This window comes from Cyrtonyx montezumae, unplaced genomic scaffold (assembly GCF_038088225.1).
Source record: "Cyrtonyx montezumae isolate F1298 unplaced genomic scaffold, pur_monq_1.0 scaffold_3, whole genome shotgun sequence".
In the NCBI taxonomy this organism is placed as follows: domain Eukaryota; kingdom Metazoa; phylum Chordata; class Aves; order Galliformes; family Odontophoridae; genus Cyrtonyx; species Cyrtonyx montezumae.
Genome location: NW_027072034.1, coordinates 22,528,018 through 22,549,341, shown reverse-complemented (window position 1 = coordinate 22,549,341; position 21,324 = coordinate 22,528,018). Strand labels below are relative to the sequence as shown.

The window sequence follows — 21,324 nt, the reverse complement described above, 5'->3', positions numbered from 1 at the left end:
CTGTTGGAAAGGAATAACAAAGTCCAACTGCCTGATCGCTCCAGGACTAATCAAAAGTTAAAATATATTAAAAGGGCATTATCTAAGTCTCTCTTGAACACTTACAGGCACAGTGCACCAACCACCTTGCTAGGAACCTTGATCACCCTCATTTAAATGAGTTTTTTGTAACATCCAGTCTGAATATCCTGTGGCACAACTTTGTGCCATTCCCATGCATCCTCAGAATCACAGAATCATTAAGGTTGGAAAAGACCACAAAGATCATCTAGTCAAACCATCAAACAAGAGTGCTCCTGTCACCAGAGCGCAGAGACCAACAACCCCCTCCGCTTCCCCTCCTCAGGATGTTGCAGAGAGCAATCAAGTTGCTTCTGCATCTTCTTTTCTCCAGAATGGACAAATCAGGCATCCTCAGCCTCTCCCCATAGGACTTGCCTCACAGTTCCATTACCATCTTCACTGATTTCCTCTCCGAGGTCCTTAACATACTTTTTATATCACAGAGCCCACCCAAAGACATTAGTTCCACTAAATTTCACAGCTGAAACACACCTGGCTAGACACAGCGTAGATTTGAGGATCCTCCCCTTTTTGAGAAGCAAACGCTGAAGCAACTGGTGGATACACAGACCACTGCTTTCAAATACTTGGCTAATATTTTCTTCTGCAAGAGTAGGAGCTATACAAGTTGCCATCTTTGATGCATGGGGACCTTTTCCTTTAGCTCAAACTAGCAACAGCCTTGGGGTTTTATTTCTACCTTCCTCTTCATCTCAGCCCTAGATTCCCCACTGAGATCATCTGGATGTATTTCCAACCTGCCACTGCAAAGGCCTCAGGCACTGGCAGCACTTCAATCTCTCCGGTGTTCTGCCTCAAGCAAATAAACCATTTTGTTTTCACAGGACTAAAAACTGTTAGTTTACTTCAGGTCTCTGAGCAGAACACAGAGGGTCATCTATTTGAAACTTAATGACCTGTGAAGTAGAGAGGGTTGATCAAGTGACCTCTATTTTTTAGAAAACCAAAAAGCAACTGTACATACACTAGACACTAGGATTTGTTTCAGCTTTACCTACATAAATAAGGAATGTCAGTATGTCATTATGAACGTGGCTTAAGGGACCCTCTGTTGTAACAGAAGCATACAGTTGCACTGTTCTAACAGTTACGTTAATCTCTCAAGTTACCTAAAGCATTAGCCTAGGATATTTGGCAGAATATGAAACTTAGTAGTAAACTGCATTTCTTGTAAATCCAGGGGCAAACTGTGAAGTAGATCACTTCTAAACATCAATGTCCATTTTTCAAAACTTCCTCTTTAATACAGTTAGCCTAAAGCTTTACGACCTATACTGCTCAGTTTTAGTGCCTACGTAAGCCTGCACTAAGGCCTGACAACAAGTTATTGCAGCAGCAGCAGCTAAATCCTCCTTGGCCTTTGGTTAAGAAATACTGTTCCTTAGAGAAAATTTGTATACAGATAGAAACAGATCTTTCTGAAATTGTCCTAAGTCATCTCTAGGTCAGCCAGGTTACTGATGCAGAATTCACTGAACAGATAGCAAATTCAGCATGCACAAGAATATACCAGAATATGAATCCAGATATCGAGCACAAAACTAAAGTGAAATAAACCTCAGAATGAAAGCCATTAGAGACTGGGAAGTCACTTGCCTTTGACTTTTTCTGCCACAGGATACTGTTCCCACCCTGGAAGTATTAACGCAATGTCTGATTGTTGCCAGCAGCTGTTCTCAGAGTCCGAGTGTCAGACCAGCACAGCTGCTTGTGCCACATGGCTCCACAGACAGGACTTTCAACAGATTATTTGTGGATTTTTTTTTCCTTATTTTTCTTTTTTTATTAACCTCAATATAATTTTATCTAACCATCTCCTTGTCCCAAGATGTTTTTCATTGAACTCCATCACAATCACTGCAACTTTTGGCTGCAGACTCCATGCTCCAAATTACTCAAGACTGTAAAATCAGAGCTGAGACTCCGCAGCAGTCCAGCTGCTGGCTGCTCTACTGCAACTGATAAAATAAAACGTTTTTCCAACTCGTGTTTGAATTGGCTGCTACTTTCAACACAGATGAAACCTGACAGAAGTAATCAGGTTTTAAAAATGTTTCTTCAAATACAGCAGGCAAGAGTTTTTTAAATAAAGTATTTTTTTCTCTTTTGAGATTCAAGATTAAACGCACCTCATAAGTAAGGAGCTGGAAGAAAGAATAAAGTGTGTACACAGATGAAAAGCCAGATGAAAATTAACCCTTTTACATACCATCATCTTTTTATGGTCTGGAAACTCAAGGCCAAAATAGTCGCCTTCAACAAGGTTCAGGTGGTTGCAAACAGCATCATGCAAAACTTTCCCTGGAGCTCTTTGCTGTAAGAAGAAAACAAAGCCTAGGGTTAAATGCTGCAGATTAACAAAGATGCTTTTAATTAGTGGCAGAAAAATTACTGCACTAAGAAGTCATCTTGCAAACAACACTGTCAATGCAGCTAATAAAATCAGCGGTTGTTCCAACCATACCCACAGGGCAGTTGAAAATAATTACATTAAAAGTCATGGAAAATAGCTATTTATCTCTGGATGGCAGCTCTCAATCAACCTTTAGTGCATTTTTGGTTTTGAGAGGAAAATACCATAAAACAGAAAAGAACTATGAAGCACTGAAGCTGGTCAAGGCTCCTCTGTGCTACTCTCACGTGAGTTAATGAATAAATCAGAGGATTTGAGAGCTAACATTTCCTTCCACACTGTAAACATCTTCCCACTACAAAGACCAGATGTTCAGCCCAATATTAGCTCCCAGAGACAGTTTTGCTGATTGTGAGGATTCTTCTCATCAGCACATCAGTTAATCCACACCTGCAGCCAATACTGCAAATTACAGTTCACCAGCAGTTCTGTGGCAATAAAAAAAATGCGATGAAAAACACAACACTTTCTCAGTTAAAAAAGGCCCATCACTGAAATAAAGTATTTTTGTTCTCTGCAGAAATGTATACAGTCTAAATGAAGAGTCCCTGAAAAAGAGATCTCTAGTGACTTGAGAATAAACAATAGCCCACTGCTAAATAGCACGAACTCCTTCACTACAAGAGGGCCACGTTCCTGATCACAGCCCAGCCAAGTACTCTTGTACTCAGCTTACAGATTTGCCCTTTTCCTTTCTGCCCAGTAAATATAATTAAATTATGAGATCAAAATGAAACAGCAGTAACAGAACAAACAAAACAAAACAATCAGGGCAGCCAGGCCTGTCGACTGAATCAGAAAGGACAAACTTAAGCCCAGAGTCCTGCATCTCCTGGCCATGTCCTTAACAACAGGCTTATTGCTGTTTTTATCCCAAATATGTCATGATGGGTTTGGTCTCTGTCTCACTGTGATACCAAAGAAACCAAGTCCCCACATTTTTCCACCTAGTTTCACCAGGGTAACCCCTGGTTTCCAGCCACAGCTCTTAAGTACAAAATATCTTTCCAAAGAAAATTTATCTAGCACCATCTAATACAAATTGTGAAAAGTCAACACTCAGTAACAAAGCTTGCAAATTGAGGACATCCATTTTCTGAAGCAGGAACAAGCCACTACAGTGGCACTGCAGGAGGACATGGTGACACAGTCCACCATGGTTGGCCAGCTTTGAGAGTGAAGCTGCAAGGGAAAAGCCAAGTCCACCTCTGAAGGAATTTGCAGAGCAGGTTTTTGCCTCTAACAGACCTAAGCAATGTTCCCTTACAATGCTTTATTAACTGTTTGCTACCCCGCACACAAGGGTAGATGAGGAGAGCAAGCCTGTCTGACCTCAGACCATAGTAAAAGCAGCAGATTAAAATCTGATAGGTGTTTTCGCACAGTATTTTTTTTTCATTTTTACTTCCACTCATTTAGACAACAAAACAGCAGTCTTCTAGTATTTACATCACTCAGCATTTTCTCTGAAGTGTGCCTCAGTAACATGAAATGCTTCTTACTCAAGTACTTGGAAATACGATGATTTCTGAACTCAGCTTTGATCAGTCTAAGTCAAAATAAAATCTGACAGTTTATTTGAGGGGAAACGCTGCACATATAAAATCTGCTAAGATTTAGAGCCTGATGACACTCCGGCCTTGCAGGACCAGAAGTAAAAGGAACATCCAAACATGCAGGAACTCTCTGGTTGTGCAGACATGTTGATTCAGTACAGCTCCATGACATCCTTACTAAAAAATTTAAACACAATAAATTAAAATCTCAGTCCGCTGGGTAGGGAACAGAAAAAGCAATCACTGGAGTTGCAGCAGATGCCGGCTGACAGAGGAAGCATTCAGCAATGAGTGTACCGCACCAGTGTCGGCATCTGCAGCCTGCAGTAGTGTCTGACTTCAGCGTGCTTACAAGGCCTATGGGACAACACAGGTTTTCTCCAGAACATGGAAGGTATTTTCCAGCTGCCAGGCGTGGGCTTACTGTCACGTCTGTCTCAGCCATGAGGCAAAGCTCCTTGGCTCTGTGGCTGCACCCACATCTCATAACGCCACAGCGTGGCCATTTTCCCTGCTCCGTGCTGGTGTGGGCTGCAGGTTTGACTCATGAGTCCCTATGAGCTCCCAATAACTTCAGGCACGTAAAGGCGTGGAGTGGGGAAAGGCTGTGCCATAGGAGGGCCTTTCCTTGCATTTCCCAATAGGTGACCATCATGAAAGCCTCAAATACTGTGATGAGGAAGGACTCAGAAGGTTGTTGACAGGGCCAGATGCTGAGGGCAGGAGAAAAGGAGCCAGGAGACTCACCTCCTGCTCTCTTGAGCTTCATCAAGTGGGAGGTCACATCAGGGAGAGAAAGAGCTGACCTGAAACTGATGATAAAGACAAAGCACACAGTGGTATGCTGAAATGGAGGCTACCACAATTAAAGCTTGTGGCAAGACCGTCCTCCAGACCTTCAGCTACCATGGATGTCCCACATCTGAAAGGCAGTGAGAGAAAGGAAGCAGAAAAGTACAGTACATTGGTAGAATATAAGTGGGAGAAGTTTACATGCACACTCAGGAGCAGATCTACAACTCTGAAAGGAAGAAAAAACTAGAAGTGTTCATGATAAGCAAACAGATTAAAATAACCTCAAAGATGAGACTGAGCAACAGGGTTCTTAAATAACTCTGGCAAAAATTTATACTTCAAGTAGGCTTGAAAACTACTTGTAATAGAACAATGCTGACAGCATCTGAAGACAAATTTCATACTTTACCCAGTTCTCTTTTCTGGCATAAAATGAAATGAATATTTCATGTTTAACAAAATTCTACTACTCAAAGGGGGGTTTTAAAAGCAATACGCACTGGTCTGGATATTATTGCTCTGGACCTAACACTGTGAAGATACTTAGAGATGCTCTGCCCTTTTTCTCCTCTCCTCGCTTTCGAAGTGTAGGTGTTAATCCGATAGGAAGGATTAGATGACTACAAAAATAGCTTTTGATCATAGAGATAGCTCTTAAACCTGAGCTTACTAGTTTTTAGTTTACTGTTCAGCATAGGCTGGAAAGTCTTGAAGTGGGCTTTGCCACCTTCTATGTACCAGGACCAAGGAGCAGCCTGTTCTTGCTAGGATGTAAAAAGCAGAATGTAAGAAAAACACCATGGTTGGTCACATTTTTCACCCCAAAAGCTGCTGCCTCGGGGTTCTCAGGGCGCACGCCCTACACACCCTTATGTACTGTCAGAGAAATTAAGTCCTGTCTTTCAAGGGACTACTAGGCACGCAGACCCTCCCTTTGCACTACAGCCAAGGGATCAACCCCATTTGGAGGGATGGAGCAGAAGGGGCACATTTTCTTGATAAACCAAAGGTACCTCGTTCCTTTTAAGATACATCCACTATAATGGCGTTGAAGGCTCCACTCCTGGAACATATCCCACATGCTTTCACACAGACTGTGAGCACACATTCAAAGGCAGGATGGAGGCCAAACGGAGTAACATTTATACTGCACTAAAAAAAGGCAATCGATCATCTGCAGTGCGTGTACAATATGACCATTTAGCATTCCTTACTTTTAAGAATTCAGTGGACTGCTTCTCTACTTTACACTCACCACATCAGCTGTACTCCCTTTAATACCAGTGCTTGCCTTTCAAAGTCTAATGTACATTTTTTTCCTTTACTGGATTTTGCTGACGGTGTATGATTTTTTTAAACAGGACAGTTTTAAACTATGTTGCTTTTTACTTCAGGTGTGTTTTACTTCAAATACCTGACCTTAACAATTATTGAGGCAAAAATATAAGGAGAAGGGATTTAATAAATATTCATTCACCTGCATTTTTAGCACCTTCTTCAGAAGAGACACATATTTTCTGCTTTTGAATATACATAGATTTGTAATGCACTTGGGTTTCTGCCTATGATAAACTGGCTTACATCAGGTAATTTCTAAAGAAGTCAAATGCAGAAGGATTGTTCTGACTAGACTTAAAACTCTCTCTTCTTATTCCCCAAATCAACTTTAGTATAAATACCCATTTGTATAATTCAAGTGAAAATTAAACACTTAACAGGAAAAAGGAAAATATTACTGTTGTTTCTAAATATTCTTTAAATAGTTAAATAGTGTAGGAGTAAAAAGGAAAAGACGATTTAGCAATGCTAATGTAAAGCAGTACGATGAGGGTATTTTCACTTGTTTTTTATTAATTATTTTCTTAAAGCAGAGTCAGAACAATACAAAATTCAGCTACAGTACATTCTCAAGTGACTCCAGACCTCAAAAATTACAGTACAGTAAAGCTTCTGGGATTGAAGGTTCTGTTTGGTCTCTTTTAACTTGGCTCATAAAATAATTGCTTTACAACTTAATGGGCAGATTCAAGCCACTTCATACTATATAAACCATTTCTTGATTTGTGTGAGGAGATAGATAAAAAGTGAGAAGAGATAGGTAGCTTCTGAACCAAGCCTTTTGTGCCACAATCCAACCTGTCATCTCCAGCTACAGTGATCCAATTGCTTTACTTCTTTGTAGTTCCAACCAAATGCAGAATGGTAATAACTTTGAATTTATTTCCTGCTATCAAATTGCTCTAATTTCTACTTGATGAGGAGCTTGTTAATGTAGGACCAGCAACAATCACTGTGAAACATAGGAAATTCTTCTTGAACATAAAAAGTTCCATATTAACATGTGGAAGAATAGTGACAGAGCACTGGAACAGGTTGCCCAGAGAGACTGTGGAGTCTCCTTGTTTGGAGATATTGAAGACCCATCTGGATGCCTACCTGGGTGATCTATTTATTGTAGGGAACCTGCCTTAGCAGTGAGGTTGGACTTGGTGATCTCTTGAGGTCCCTTCCAACCCCATGATTCTTTGATTCTGTGAAACAAATGTAGCCCTTTGTGAAGAAGAGAGTAAAAAGAAAGGGGCAAACTATTGCAGCCTGGAGAGCCTTCCTTGTCAGGAAGCTTTAGGAACAAAATCCCAGAGAAGAATTCATTTTGCACCAGTGCCAAAATCTGGAACTTCTCCTCAACTACACACCACAAATGCAACAGACCAAAAACTATTCATCCTTTAGTCATCGCAGTATAAGTACACATCTAGTTATTCCAAAACAAGATTTGTGTTGAAAAGCATAAATAAAATACCTCATGAGCAGTTCCCCTGTTCCACAGTTCCTTTAACTTCATTATAGCATTTAACTGGTTGAAATCTAGCCTTCAGCTAGCAAGTACAAGTGACTTCATCTTAAATTTTCTGTACTGATTTATAAGAACTTTGTGTTACACATACGCATCTAAGAGTCATTCTATCAGTTTAAAATGGATGTTCTGATCTGCTAACAAACTGAGCTGAAAAACTCCATTTCTGTCTGGCCAACAACCTTCCAAGAAATTGCCCTGATGGAGACAATGCATGCTTTCACTTAAAACGTGACTACTGATTTCAGTAACTCCCCAAAAATTCCAAGACAAACATCAAACTGTAACAACGGGTCCACCTGAGCTAATAGGCCCACTTGCAAAACCCCAAACCTTGCTTCTGGTAGTACAACTAATTCTAGCTTCTAAAGATAAGTGGGATTTCAGCGAAAGCAGAACAAGTCTTCTAAGCAACAGTTTCAAGCTGGAGAATTTCTTGCAGAGACCACTTCATTTTTGGGGACTTACAGCAGGAGACTCTTGCCAGAGCCACAGCTACTAAAACCAAATTACTTTTCTTTAACATCATTTCAAAAGCACACTGTGGACAAGAAAAATGAGGTATTAGAAGGACAATGAAAAAACTTACTAAAAATACGTCATCTTATTCCCTAAATTAGCTCTGGCAATTGCTGAGTCATCTCTCCCTAATTCTACTATTAAAGCTAAATAGTGGTTTGTGGCTGCTCTTTCCCCATTAGCAAGGCAGACATCTACTGCTGGAAGAGACTTTTCCTTTCTGCAGAGCTGACACAGAAGCGGGATGACTTGCAAGAGCCAGAACCAGTCCATCATGAATTTCAGATCTTGAAGTGAGCTTCAGAGCACATGCACGAAACATATGATCTGAAACAACTCTGCAAAAAATGGCACGCCATGCTGATGGGCATTTTTAAGCCAGGCCCACACTAACAAAGCTTGTCTGTAAAGGTATGTCAGCTAAACGGATGCTTTCTGGGGGTGTGACAAGTGAGGGGGTCAGCCCAAAGCCATCCCGACCACAACAACAAAACCCTTAATGGGAGACCAAGAGACGCCAAGAGGCCCTCCTTTGATGGAGGCCACCTCTGCATAATCTATACATACTTCATTGAGGGCCAGGAGTGTGACTGAGCAGACGTCTCCAGCAGGATGGGATTGGCTATGTCCCATGGCTATGGGCACAGCGTGCTACTGCATGGGGATGCCTGCAGCCCAACCACAGTTTGTGCACTGCAGCCGCTGGCTTTGGAAAACACACATCACAGGCCTTGTTTTCAGAGAGAATTTGATGTGAAGCTGATACAACCTCATTTTTCATAAAGTTTTCTTTATGGAAAGTTGTTTTCCTGAAGCTGAGCTCTGGAAGCAAGTATATACCTGTCAAATAAATGTTGATATTACATTCCCTCCCTGCAAGCAAAAAACTGAATGAATTTAACCCTTGGCCTCAGTGCTATTTAGCAGCACACTGTGCTCCTTGTTTCTTCAGAAGAGCTGAAACTGAGGTTCAGAACACTCATTAAAAATACCTCAGATTGAATTTCATAGCCCAGAACTTTTGAAAAGGAATATAATGGTACCATTCAGTGCTCTGAGTGTAATTCAGCAGTGCAGCAGCCAGCATGTAACTGGGGATGGAAACCCCAATCTCTGTGACAACCTGTCCACCCTCTGCCTCCTTATTTTTCACTCTTCCACGTTTCAAGGCAAAAAAAAACCAACCACCAACAAACAAACAAACAAAACAAAAAACAAAACAAAACAAAAAAACAACAACAATAACAAAAAACATCTAATCATCTTTTATGGTTTTCTTTTTTAAAAAACATTAATTACTCTTTTGGACTAAAATAATTTCTTTCTATTATTCAGACCCCTTTCTTCCCTGGTTTGTTTTCTTTGCCTGTTTATTTTTCCTCACGTTGTTTAGCTATGAATAAACACTTTACTGAAATGAAGGAATAGGCAATTCTGAAGTCAACTCACGTGGAAATCAGAACTGTTATATGCAGACCTGAAATGTGAGATTACAGAAAATTATGAATACATTGGAGTTATTAACTACAAAACCAGACTGAAGCACAAGAGGGTATTTACTATTTTTATTTGGATGCATTTTATTTTAGCCATGATTGTAAAAAAGCCCTTTGAAGAAATCATTTCAGTGTGAGAACTCAGACCCAGAAACAAACAAACTAACAAACAAAACAGAGGCAAAATATGAGCTCCTAGATTGAAAACAAAATCAAACCTAACAGCCAAAGCTTCTCATAATCCCTCTGCAGTACTGCAACACTCTCAACACAATTGTTAGTTTATCTGAGCAAAACCATCCAAAGCAGCACGTGTTTTACTTTTTATTTATTAGGGCAAGGATGGCACATTTTAACAGGGCACAGAATTTTTCATGACCAAATTGCTGACTTGAAAGTGCAACCTTAGATGAAGCCTTCAGGCTACGGCTGCAGCTAACCTTAATGCATTCAGCTTAATTCTTGCCTTCAGTGAGGCCACTGCTCCAACAGGATCTTGTGCTCCTCCAGCCACAACATGAGGCAGAGCAAGGAAGGTAATCTTGCATGAAATTTAAACAATTAGTACTTTCTGTAGGCTCTGCTTGGTCTTGCAAATCTGACATAGATAGGCTAAGGAAACACTTGTCTGTACCACATTAGATCTGGAGCAATACACTATTTTAGGCATCAACATAAAACATGAAACAATCCTGAATTCATTTCCAGTGAACCAAACATAGCCACAAAATGTTTTTGAGGATGTAAAACCTTTATGTGCAAAACATAAGCCTCAAAAGCTATCTGATCATTAGGGACCTAAAAGGCAGAAGTTTTGTGTTGTTTTTCATCAGTCATGTTCTCCATAAGCAAGAGTTTCTTGTCTGGTCTTGCAAGATCTGCCACCAACCAGACCAACTCAAACAGCTTGGTTATCTTTACACCATGGATGACAGGAAACATCCATCATTTCTCTAAACAGCCTCCAGAGACTGACTAATACATTGGGAATCTAAATGGTCTTCTTAACATGTAAAGAAAGCAGCTTTAGAATACATCAGACAAAGACAAGGCAGGGACAACTGCCTGTAAATTTACTGGATTGCAGTAGAAGGCACAAGCTTTGTATTAGGCGCACCACTGGTTGGCACATACACCAGAGAGAAAAGAATAAGGAGTGTAATCGGTGTAGTAGGTGGTAGGGTAATGCCCTCTCATACTAGAGGATTTCAGAGGCAGCTCACAATGATGCAGTTCAAACCAAGGGATGTTTTTAAGGGAAAATAAAAAATAACCACCTCCCTTTTTAATATAGCTCTAGAATAAGAGCTTCCCCTGACTAGGGACAAGGTCTATTCTAGAGCTCAGATGAACTTAGGACATGCAACTTCCATCTGATTTCTCACCCCTTCTTATGCATACATGCATGTGCACATGCATGCCTTGCAGAATTACCTGTGCCTGCAGCTGATGTGCAACACTTGAAAAAGAGCTCACACACTCCTGCTTCACTGCTCATTTAACCATGCTCAAGCCTGGAGATTCCTAAGATATCTGCTTTCTGTCACTCAGATAGAGGCTTCGAATATCAAAGGAATGTGGCACCATGTTATTATCACAAGTACATTAACACCGTCTCTGAAACAGCTTTTAAGGCCTCTATTTTGTTTCTGAAGTGCTAGCCTGTTTGTTTTTTTCCTTTTTTCACGCTCTGTTTAAAAGCATGTGTTGTACAGGCTTAGGTACTGTCATTTGGGATTTGGACAGAATATTTAAGATCAGTCTTTAGGTGCAGCAGATTTAGAAAGGCAAAGGAGCAACTTAAACATTTTTAAGGCCTTAACACAGTGCTATGGTATTAGATACTGCTGTAATATAGATGAGCTTTATCAGAAACAAGGGAAATCATTTGTGGGAAACAAGCATCCTCTGTTTGGGATACGTCAAAGAGAACTCTTTGGGGATATGCTATTAATAATCAAACACCAGGCTGACACTACACCACTACTTTGAATACATTCTCAGTCTCAGGTTGAGTCCTGTCCAGCAACAAGGGTTTTAGCTAACTGGGTCTTAAGGATAATGTGTGAAACTGGGAAAGGTTTTGATTTCATCTATCTTTTTCTTATCAATGAAAACCAAATGTACTTGAAGATGCCATACATCTCATTTTAAATTCACATTTTCAAATATGTTTATTCATTGTTAATATTCATGTAATTTCCAAATGCCTAGGCTATGGAAGAGTGATAATTTTATTTACAGCATAACAATGTAATTGGATGTTACAAGTGATTACTTCAGGGATGCCATTTGAGTATATCAATTAAGACTGTCACAGAATTGTTAACTGCTAGGATTGAAGCATCTGTCAGAAAACAGACTTTTCCATCTCATGTTTTTTATTTATAGGGTAAATCGAGCTTAATCCCACCTAACTCTAAGCAATTAATTGAGTTGCCTAAGGCAGAAGAGTAATTTTCTTAAGACGCCTTCCTAATCAACAGAGGGGAAACAGGCACTCTCAGACTAAGAGCCAGTCAACCTAAAATCTGAATCACCTGGGAGGCGGCCTCTCTTTGTCCACTTTTTTTTCTAAACTAGAGTGACAACAGTTGATATAAATGTCCTATTGAAAGGCAATTTTCCATGGAGATGTATTTTTTGCAGTTGCTGCTAAGAAGCACAGAACTTCCTGCTCAGTGCTGATTCTGCCACACACTGTTGAGGCTGGAATTGTCTAAGTGCTGAAGAGAATGAACAGCTTTAACAGAATATAGAAACCTTGTGATAAACTTCAGGTACGGTCTCTCCTGTTAAATGCTGTTAAATTGTTTAGATGATCATGGGTATCTGAAGATAAAGGGCAGCAGAATATTGCTTACAGTGTTAACACTGATCATGTACTACATTAACTGGCTCATCCTAAGATTGCTCCAAGCTTGTTTGCTTTTTTTCTAAAATAGATAAGCACTTTGGTCCCTATTGTGAGATTTAATAAATATCCTCCATTCTTGCCATGTTCCTATCAGCCCTTTAGTGAAATTCTGGGTTAGTATATACACTCACTTCAGTCCTCTCCACTAAGCACTAGCTCACTACAAACTTCAGAAATTATCCTTCCTTAACCTAATTTACTTAGAGAAGTCACACTACCCTATTGGACTAAGAATAGATCACCACAAGAAAAGAATTTCTGCATACAGAAAAGATTGCAATGGCACTGAACTACGATCACTGCTCACGTACCCCTTGGTGTGTCTTTTTACATACTTCTTATCAAAACGTCTCCTAATGCTTGGCAAAGAACATTGAGTGACTAGAACAGAGAGAGTCTTAACCCTGATGTGACACTACTATCAGCTTTTGATTTGTTAGATTGTAAACATTTAGCAAATTCAGGGCTAAAATAGTACTGAACAGCTTGAGACGTCTTGTCTACTCCCACAAATCTAACAAGGTCTTGGCCTGAGGCATGGCATAAGCTACAAAGGATGAGAAAGACACGTGGAGCCATGTGTCACTGGCATGCTGCTGGCTTCTTAATTCTCATCAGTATGCCTTGGCAGGTTCACACAAGCTGAATAAAGGTAGTGACTGTTGAGTCCTAGTGGGAGACTGCTGCATAGCAAACACTAAGGGAGTTGAGAGAGGTGACCACTACATCTCATGTAATCCTAAGGCCTACTGACCAACTGAGTCTCAAATAGACACTGCAGTTCCGCTTCTAGCCATTCAGGGATTGCACCAAAAAGAAGTATTCCTGACTGTAGCAGCATCATGGACCAGGCTAAGAAATTGCAAGGACAAGCAAAGGTGGAAGGATAATATCATTGGAATTCAGGTTTCAACACCTTTGCTGGTTAACAAAATCTTAACAAGGAATCTGTGTGTATTATGAATACTTACACTAAAGAGAATTTTCTACAAGAACTAAGTGTGGTTTACTTAGTTACAGTGTTACAGAGATTAGTCCAATGATGGGTGTAGTGGGTAGTTCTTAACCTGTTTTTCCCCCAGAGAGGACAGGTACCTGCTATTAAGAAAGTGTGTAAGTGCCAGCTGCCAGTACTTCCTGCTCCTCCATGTGCTGCCACATGCCTATAGCCACAGGCTGCTTCTAGTTGCTCTCTGTAGACCACTGGGAAAAGGAAGAGGGCTGAAAACCAAGATGTGATCCAAAACAAGAATTCAATCCCCTCCTGGATAATTCATTCCATCCAACATATTCTAACTGCAAGCAGACTGCAAATAATTAAAGCCAAGAAAAGGTGAATTATGATACTGCTGTCAGAAGCTGTTCCTTCACAGGGCACATGCTTCCACCTTGAGCAGAAAGTAGCATACTTCTCTGGCACTAAAACTGTGGTGCTAATCACTAGACATGCAGATGCTGTTTAATAAGACTGATGTTTCTGCGTGACCCACTGAGCTTCATTTGGGTTGAGATTTGCTCCCTTTATAACTGCAGTTGCACTGGATTTTCTCTGCAGTAAAACAAAACAGAACAAAAAAAAAAAAAAAAAAAAAAAAAAAAAAGGGTACAAAGGGTACCAGAGAAAAACTTAGACTGGCCAAAATTGAGCTTGGCCTTCATCTCATTGCTGCTTTCGTTTTCCCCCTGGACTGCACTATCTTTAACCGGTTGGTGTGCTTATTTCTTGTTATCATTAACATTCATGAGGTATTTTGTCTACTACACTGCTAGGAGCCAGATAACTGCATACACAAAAGATATTATGCATAGCTGACATCATCATCATATTTGAAACTGCCTCCCAAAACTGAATTAAAATCATTGAGCTACTAAATACAAACATTTTCAATAAAAAATGTAATTCATACCCATTAAAATGCTCTCACCACCAGCCAATGCAGGATATCCTGGCATTAAATCAAATATTTGAGGAAAGGCTTATGTTTATTTTTGAGTGATGCCAAATAAATCTGGATATGTGTCCTTGCTTGAGATTTATTATTAGAGTTAGCATTACACTGAATAATTTTAAAAGCTTCAGAGATCAAAAGATCTGCTGAGGTCACTTCTCTGACATCACATGTGGATCTAATACACTAGATAAAAATTCAAGGGACCAGATGTTTGCTGATGTGCAAAAAGTCATTCATCTGGAAAGCAGTGGAGATGCAAACTTGCCCCATCAACTATACGTCTTCAAGAAAAGAATAACAGGATCTCCTCCACTCCCAGTAATTGCTATTAAAATCCATTACAGTCCTTCTAACTGCTTCCAGCAGCATCTGCAAATGCTCCTAAATACGGTTTTAACTAAGGCAACAAGTGAACTAAAAGCAATGGATTTCTCTTGTGGTAAATTGTGAGCTGAGTACTAGGCTCGTGGAAAGTGCTCACGGAGCTGTGCTGGGGGACAAGGTAGAGTTCAAGCACTGCAATCAGGTTGCCCAGGAGTTACATTCTTAGTATGAGCTCACCATCAACATTGTCTCTCTTTAGTTAGACAAGAGAGAAAATACATCCCACCTTAAGACAGATGTATCATACATTCAGGGTGAAATGCCTCTCCCTCCTCACTGATGGGAGTGAGCCTTCCCTTCTCTTCTTGAATCAGACATCCAAATAACAAAAATCAAGTAAAATTGGTCTCACTCTGGAACTTCAGCACAGGTGAGATTTCATGCTCTGACACACTTTTTGCTTGCAGTTTTTTCCGCCTGCCTGAGAGAGGATATACAAGAAATTTTCATTTGGGGGAGGAGGGAAGAATAGAAGGAAGATTCTTATAAAGCAGTTTGTTTTAAGCAAGATAACTGTCTCAAAAGGGCTTGAATACAACAGCAGACAAAGCAGAAATAAAGAAGACAGCATTGAGAAGATGTATCTATAAACATGGGAGAAGTCCCCAAGCTACGAGCAACAGCAGTCCTCTAATTTCTAAATGTGTTGCACGCTTACAGATTAGGACTAAAAGCAAAATGTAGGTGTAACATCTTAGTAAAAATAACTGATTCTGTTCAGTGTTGTCTTGCAGCCCATTCTGAAAGCATGTACGTTTGTTACATGAAACACAATGAACAGTTTTCTACTAAGCACCTAGAGCACTGACGAAAGAAAACCCAAGACCCAACAGCATCATATTCAGCAGCAGTACTCTGATTAAATGATGGACTTCCATACGCTTTTAGTCTTCAAATAATGGCTTTCAAGAGATTCACAATTCAGTATTGCCCTACTGAATAAGAATCAAATGCTGACTTTGCAGACTTACATTGCAAGGTGCTGAGTCCTTAGCACTGTAATGCTGCTCTTCAGGAACTGAGCAGCTCACAATGCCAGCTAGCTTGAATGGCTCACTGGACTTCCCAGAGTTCAAGTGGCTGCCCTGGGCAAAATTTTACTAGCAGAAAATTGCTCAGCAGTGGTCTTCAAGAACAATGAGGATATTCAACCATGAAAAATGGAGATAATAGTGTTTTCAGTGTAAGCTGTTGCTTAAAATCTGGAAATAAATGCCAAATAATGGAAGAATGTGCTTGTCTAATAGCCATACTTTTCCAGTCATGAAGAACAGGTATTATGAATTAAAAGAAACACTTAAGTAACCGATATGCTGAGTCTCTCACTTCAGTATCACCACATGGACATCAACGAGCAGTCTGGAAAAGTATACCTTCTAAAATCCATTAGAAAGCTATATAATAATTATTATTATATTGAAAATATATGTCTACGTCTGCATAGCTTTTCCTTCACCTCTTAAAAGTAACAGACTGAAAAATAGCCATGGCTTGTACAATGCCTGCAATTACACAGGGGGTGATTCACAGCCATGTTTTAATGACTGCAATTGCCAAAGGCAAAAATCTGCTTGCTGTTATTTCTAGAAATAGTATACTTTACTATAAACAGCCAGTTCTGGGTAAAAAGAAAAAGAAAAAAAAGAAAAAAAAAGAAAAAACATGCACTAATCTTTTATGTTGCAGCCATTTGTGAAAACTGTTATTGTGTACTGCATTTAAAACATTTTGTGCAGTCACTATTAGCCAAGTAATCTCTGCAAGAACAGAAGCATCTCTAACGTATTCACAATAGGATTGAAATGCTGCACTGTAAATCATGATTCCTAGCATCGAAGAAACCCATATACCATAAATACATCGATAAATAAATTAAGCAAACAAACAAGGCTTTCCTTTCTTTGTTGAGAATGTCTGAAGCTGCTTAAAGCTGACAGCAGAATTAGTCTATCCAAATCCCACAGCACCATGTCTTTAGCAAGGCTGTAACTATAACCCCTGTATGTTCTTAGAGAGAACGGCCTAATGATGCCATAGCAGTTACATGCTGGGTTACCAAAAATCATGCTTGAGAAAGAAATGTATCACTCACTAAGTTTTCAACGGGTGTCAAAGACTAGTGACTTGATCCTGCAGTTAGATCAGCCAATGCATATGTGAAGTGCTATTATTTCCTATGGCTTCTACAGAGCAATAATGGGTCCTATTCATTTGGAATCACAAGCCATTCCTACAACACTAAATATTACAGTGTCAAAGTGTCATTTACCTATACAAGATTAAGAGAGATTTTCAAACAAAATTTGGTGTTCTGACCCACCTTTCAATACTCAGTGACATCAATTTTCAATGAGTTTCAGTGCCCACTGAAAAAACTACCAACCTCAGTCCCTGTCAATGCACCTTGAAACAGAAACTGTCTCCTAACTCAAGGACATCACTATGTTTCAACTACTTTGTGACTGTTCTTTCCACAAAGCAGTGGCTTTCTCAGACCCAACAGCATGCTCAGCCCTACCCAAACTGCAAATTCCTTTCTGATTGTTCCTCTTCTCCTCTAACCTTGCAATGATTGTGCTACTCACCACATGGCTAGCCTTGAAACACACAGTTTGCATTCATGAAGGCACGAGTTCACCTTGTCCACACCTGGAATGCTAAGTGACAGTAACAGGCAGAACAGCTGCAAAAACACCAGCTTTGATGTTCTTCCAGCACTTCATCAAGGATGCTGCACATACTTGTGTGCACCGCTCCAGTTAGGTGCAGACTGCCTGCAGGGCAGCAGCAGTGTGAGAAGCACCTCTGTGCACACTGAAACACTGCTAGATGTATTTAAACCCTGCTTCAAAACTGGTCTGCCTCCTGACGCCAGGAATGAGAATGGAAGGGGAAAGTGAGGGAGGCTCCTATGGTCCACTGTAACTTACAGGGAACAGGTAAATTGAGGGACATGGTCAAATATTTCCCCTATATTCCCACAGAGCCAGCGCAAGGATCAAGTGCATGTTCAGCTCTAGTTGTTCCAGTTCATCTCTGACATGTATACATTTGTATGAGGGCTGCTCTGAAAGTAATGCCTCCTATTTTATTATGTTGGCCATGATGTCAGACAGATATTGTTATGGCAGTAGAGGTTGAACCTTTCCACCAGTATCCCATTCCACGTTGTTGCTGTATGAGAGATGGCAGCAGAGGGGCAGTCTGACAGAGCAGCATCTGACATGGAGGAGTGTATGAAGCAAAGGGGTTTCACCAAATTCCTCCATGTGGAATAAAATGGCATCTACTGACATTCATCAACACTTGCTGAATGTGGAGAACAAACAGTGGATGCGAGCACAGTGAGGCAGTGGGTGTAAGTTTCAGCAATGGTGACAGCAACATGAATACAAGACATTCTGGTCACATCACGAAATGAAGAGTGTTTCAATCAGCTCATCTGCACCTACTGGCTAATGGTGGTGACTACCTTGAAAAACAGTCCTTTGTAACTGAGAATCTGCTCAATAAAATAGTGTTATTGTGCTCTTTGTACCTGTCATAGTTTCCATGGAAATAAATAGCAACCTATGACATTTTAGCTGTAATTGATATCATTACAGAAATGTACACACTATCAAAGCCCAGCACATTTCAGAATTGCATAAACCAGCTTTTCCCACTCCACAGCCTTGTATTCACAGTTTAAAGCTTGCAGCCAGTGGAAGACAATTTCAAATCTGATTATGTCAGGACTGAAACTGAAACATTACATTTTCCTGGAAATATACCTTCTTGATTCCTTGATATTTGTTCATATGGTTAAAGCAAGCTAACAAAAAACTCACCAGCCTTGTATCCAAGTACCCCAATGAAGAGAATGAACAACTAAAGCATCATCTTGACTTTGCCTAGTATTTTCACCTCAAAAATCTGGATGCCTGAAACGACCAAAATAAAGCAACTTGCGTACTGTAGGCTCCCCTAAAGGTGAACAGGAGTCCAACTTGGAGCTCTGACAGGAGATATGTGTCAATTTACTGCTGTCAGTTTCTGAACTACACTTTTGTTTTTCATCTCACAAAAAGGTGAAGACTAAAAGCAGACCCTGCCACAGAACTTACAATAAGCCTCTTAACTAATTCCAGGCATGCAGACTTGTGTAGGCAATACATTTCTTCTGGGACCACAGAGCTGTGAGCGGAAGGGCAAGGAGGGGACACCTGCCATCCTCCCCAGCTAGGGCTGGCAAGCATCAACCACAAAATCATCATTTTTCCCTATAAGGTTTAGTGACTCACAGCCAAAGCAGTACGATGTAATGGTATTCCTTTGCTGAAGGCGGAGAGGAAAGAAGGAAGGATAAACACATTTCAGAGAAGACTTGTGTTAAGCAGGAACACTTACACATCAAACAAACTGTACTTGAGGTGGAAAGGAAACAAAAAGTAAAAACAAGCACTCACAATGTATTTTTGTTATTCCTCAGCTTTCCACTTTATCTTCAAAGAAGTAAATATTTTCCTTAAGAGACTGATGCCTGAAAAACAAATCTTATGCCTGCTTGAACAAGATTGCCAGACTGTTACCATCATCTACATGTAATTCAAATTAGAGGGAATCTCCCCAAATGTAAAACAAATCCTTAAGAGAAGTAATGAAAAAAATGGTAGCCAGTATGACCAAAATATCCTGAACAAACATGTTTTTGATAAAGGCACCAGTATTCCACAAATGTGCATAAAATCCATCATGTCTGATCACATGTTCCTGCATACAGTGATAATTATCCTGACTCTAATAAAAAAAAAAAAACAACAAAAAAAAAAAAAAAAAAAACAACAACCAAACAAGCCATATGAACCAACCAGAAAAGTTTAATCTTTTTAGTATTGTTCAGGACTTCTGTAAAACTCAGCAAATCAACAGCAGGAAATCTGGAACTGGGAACTGCCATGCAATTAACCTAGTACAAATACTCCAGGCTGTTGAGATTGCAATCACATTCATTTATATGACAAATTATTTGTGGAGAAAATTAGAAGGGCACTAGAAGGCAATTAAATATACTTTTATAAATATATATCAACAAAACAAAAGAGAGAGAGAGAGAGAATAAGGAGAATCAACATCCTCTAAAGGATACAATGGGAAATGTAGTGATGAAAGATGAGGAAAAGGATGAAGTACTTAATGTCTTTTTTACCTCAGGGTTTATTAGTAAGACCAATTGTTCTTAGGATACCTGGCCTCTGAGTTGTAAGACAGAAGAGAGCTGAAGCCCCTGTAATCCAACAGGAAACTGCAAGTGACCTCCTCCAATGTTCGTAAGTCTATGGGGCTGTGCAGGATTCATCCAAAGGTACAGAAGGATTTAGCAGAATTGCTGATGATGCCACTTCAATAATTTAGCAGCAGCCTTGGCCAACCAGAGAGGTCCCAGATGACAGGAGGTTAGCAAACATGACTCTAATCCAATGTTAGGGAGGAGTATTCCAAGGAACTACAGGCCTGCTAGTCTGACCCTAGTGCCAGAGAAGGTCATGGAGCAGAACACTTCGAATGCCACTGTAAGGCACATATGGGACAATCAAACGATCAGATGCAGTCAGCATGGGTTTATGAATGGCAGGTCCCGCCTGACTAATCTGATCTCCCACTGTGACAAGATGACCTGTTTAGTAAATGAGGAAAGGCTTTGGATGTTGTTTATCCATTTTGTAAATCATTTCATCCCATTTCCCACACTGTTCTCCTGGAGAAACTGGCTACTTGTGGCTTGGACAGGTGTACAGCTCACTGGGTGGCCAGGCTGAAAGAGTCCCAGTGAATGGAATTCAGTCCAGTTGGCAGTGAGTCACCAGGACTGTGGTGTTCCCCTGAGCTCTGTATCGAGGCCAGTTTTGTTTAACATTTTTATGAATGATCTGGATGAGGAGATCGAGTGAACCTCTATTAAGTTAATTTTGATTGAATATTAAAAAGGATTTCCTTGTGGACAGGTGGTCAGAGATAGGGGCTTTCCAGGGAAGTGGTGGAGTCCCCATCCTTGGAAGCCTTTAAGAGACATATGGATGTGGCTCTAATAAGGTGTGCAGCTTAGTGATGGGACTTGTCTAGGTTGATGGTTGGATTTAATGATCTTGAAGGTCTTTTTCATCTTAAATGATTTTATTATTATTTCCATCATTCTGCTCCTGTGTTCTCAAAGACTGAAATATGAAGTAAAAGAGTGATTAGCTCTGACACTCCCCAGAGAACATGCATTCTCCCTGAATGTTTATGCTATTTCCATGTTAACTTCCTACATATCACAGTCTAGGCCACGCTATCTGGGAGGCAAGCAGCAGACTTTCCCTTCATTCTCAT

The 21,324-nt window shown here is 40.2% G+C and overlaps 1 protein-coding gene across 5 annotated transcripts in view; it reads right to left on the bottom strand.

The window, feature by feature from the left end:
* The window catches only part of FARP1 (FERM, ARH/RhoGEF and pleckstrin domain protein 1), a 202,859-nt gene that overhangs the window by 66,947 nt on the left and 114,588 nt on the right, over positions 1–21,324 (bottom strand). For all 5 annotated transcript variants that reach the window (XM_065740806.1, XM_065740810.1, XM_065740807.1 and 2 more), the window contains exon 3: positions 2,294–2,398. In XM_065740806.1, the coding sequence (XP_065596878.1) occupies positions 2,294–2,398 (105 nt within the window). The remainder of the gene's footprint in view (positions 1–2,293; positions 2,399–21,324) is intronic.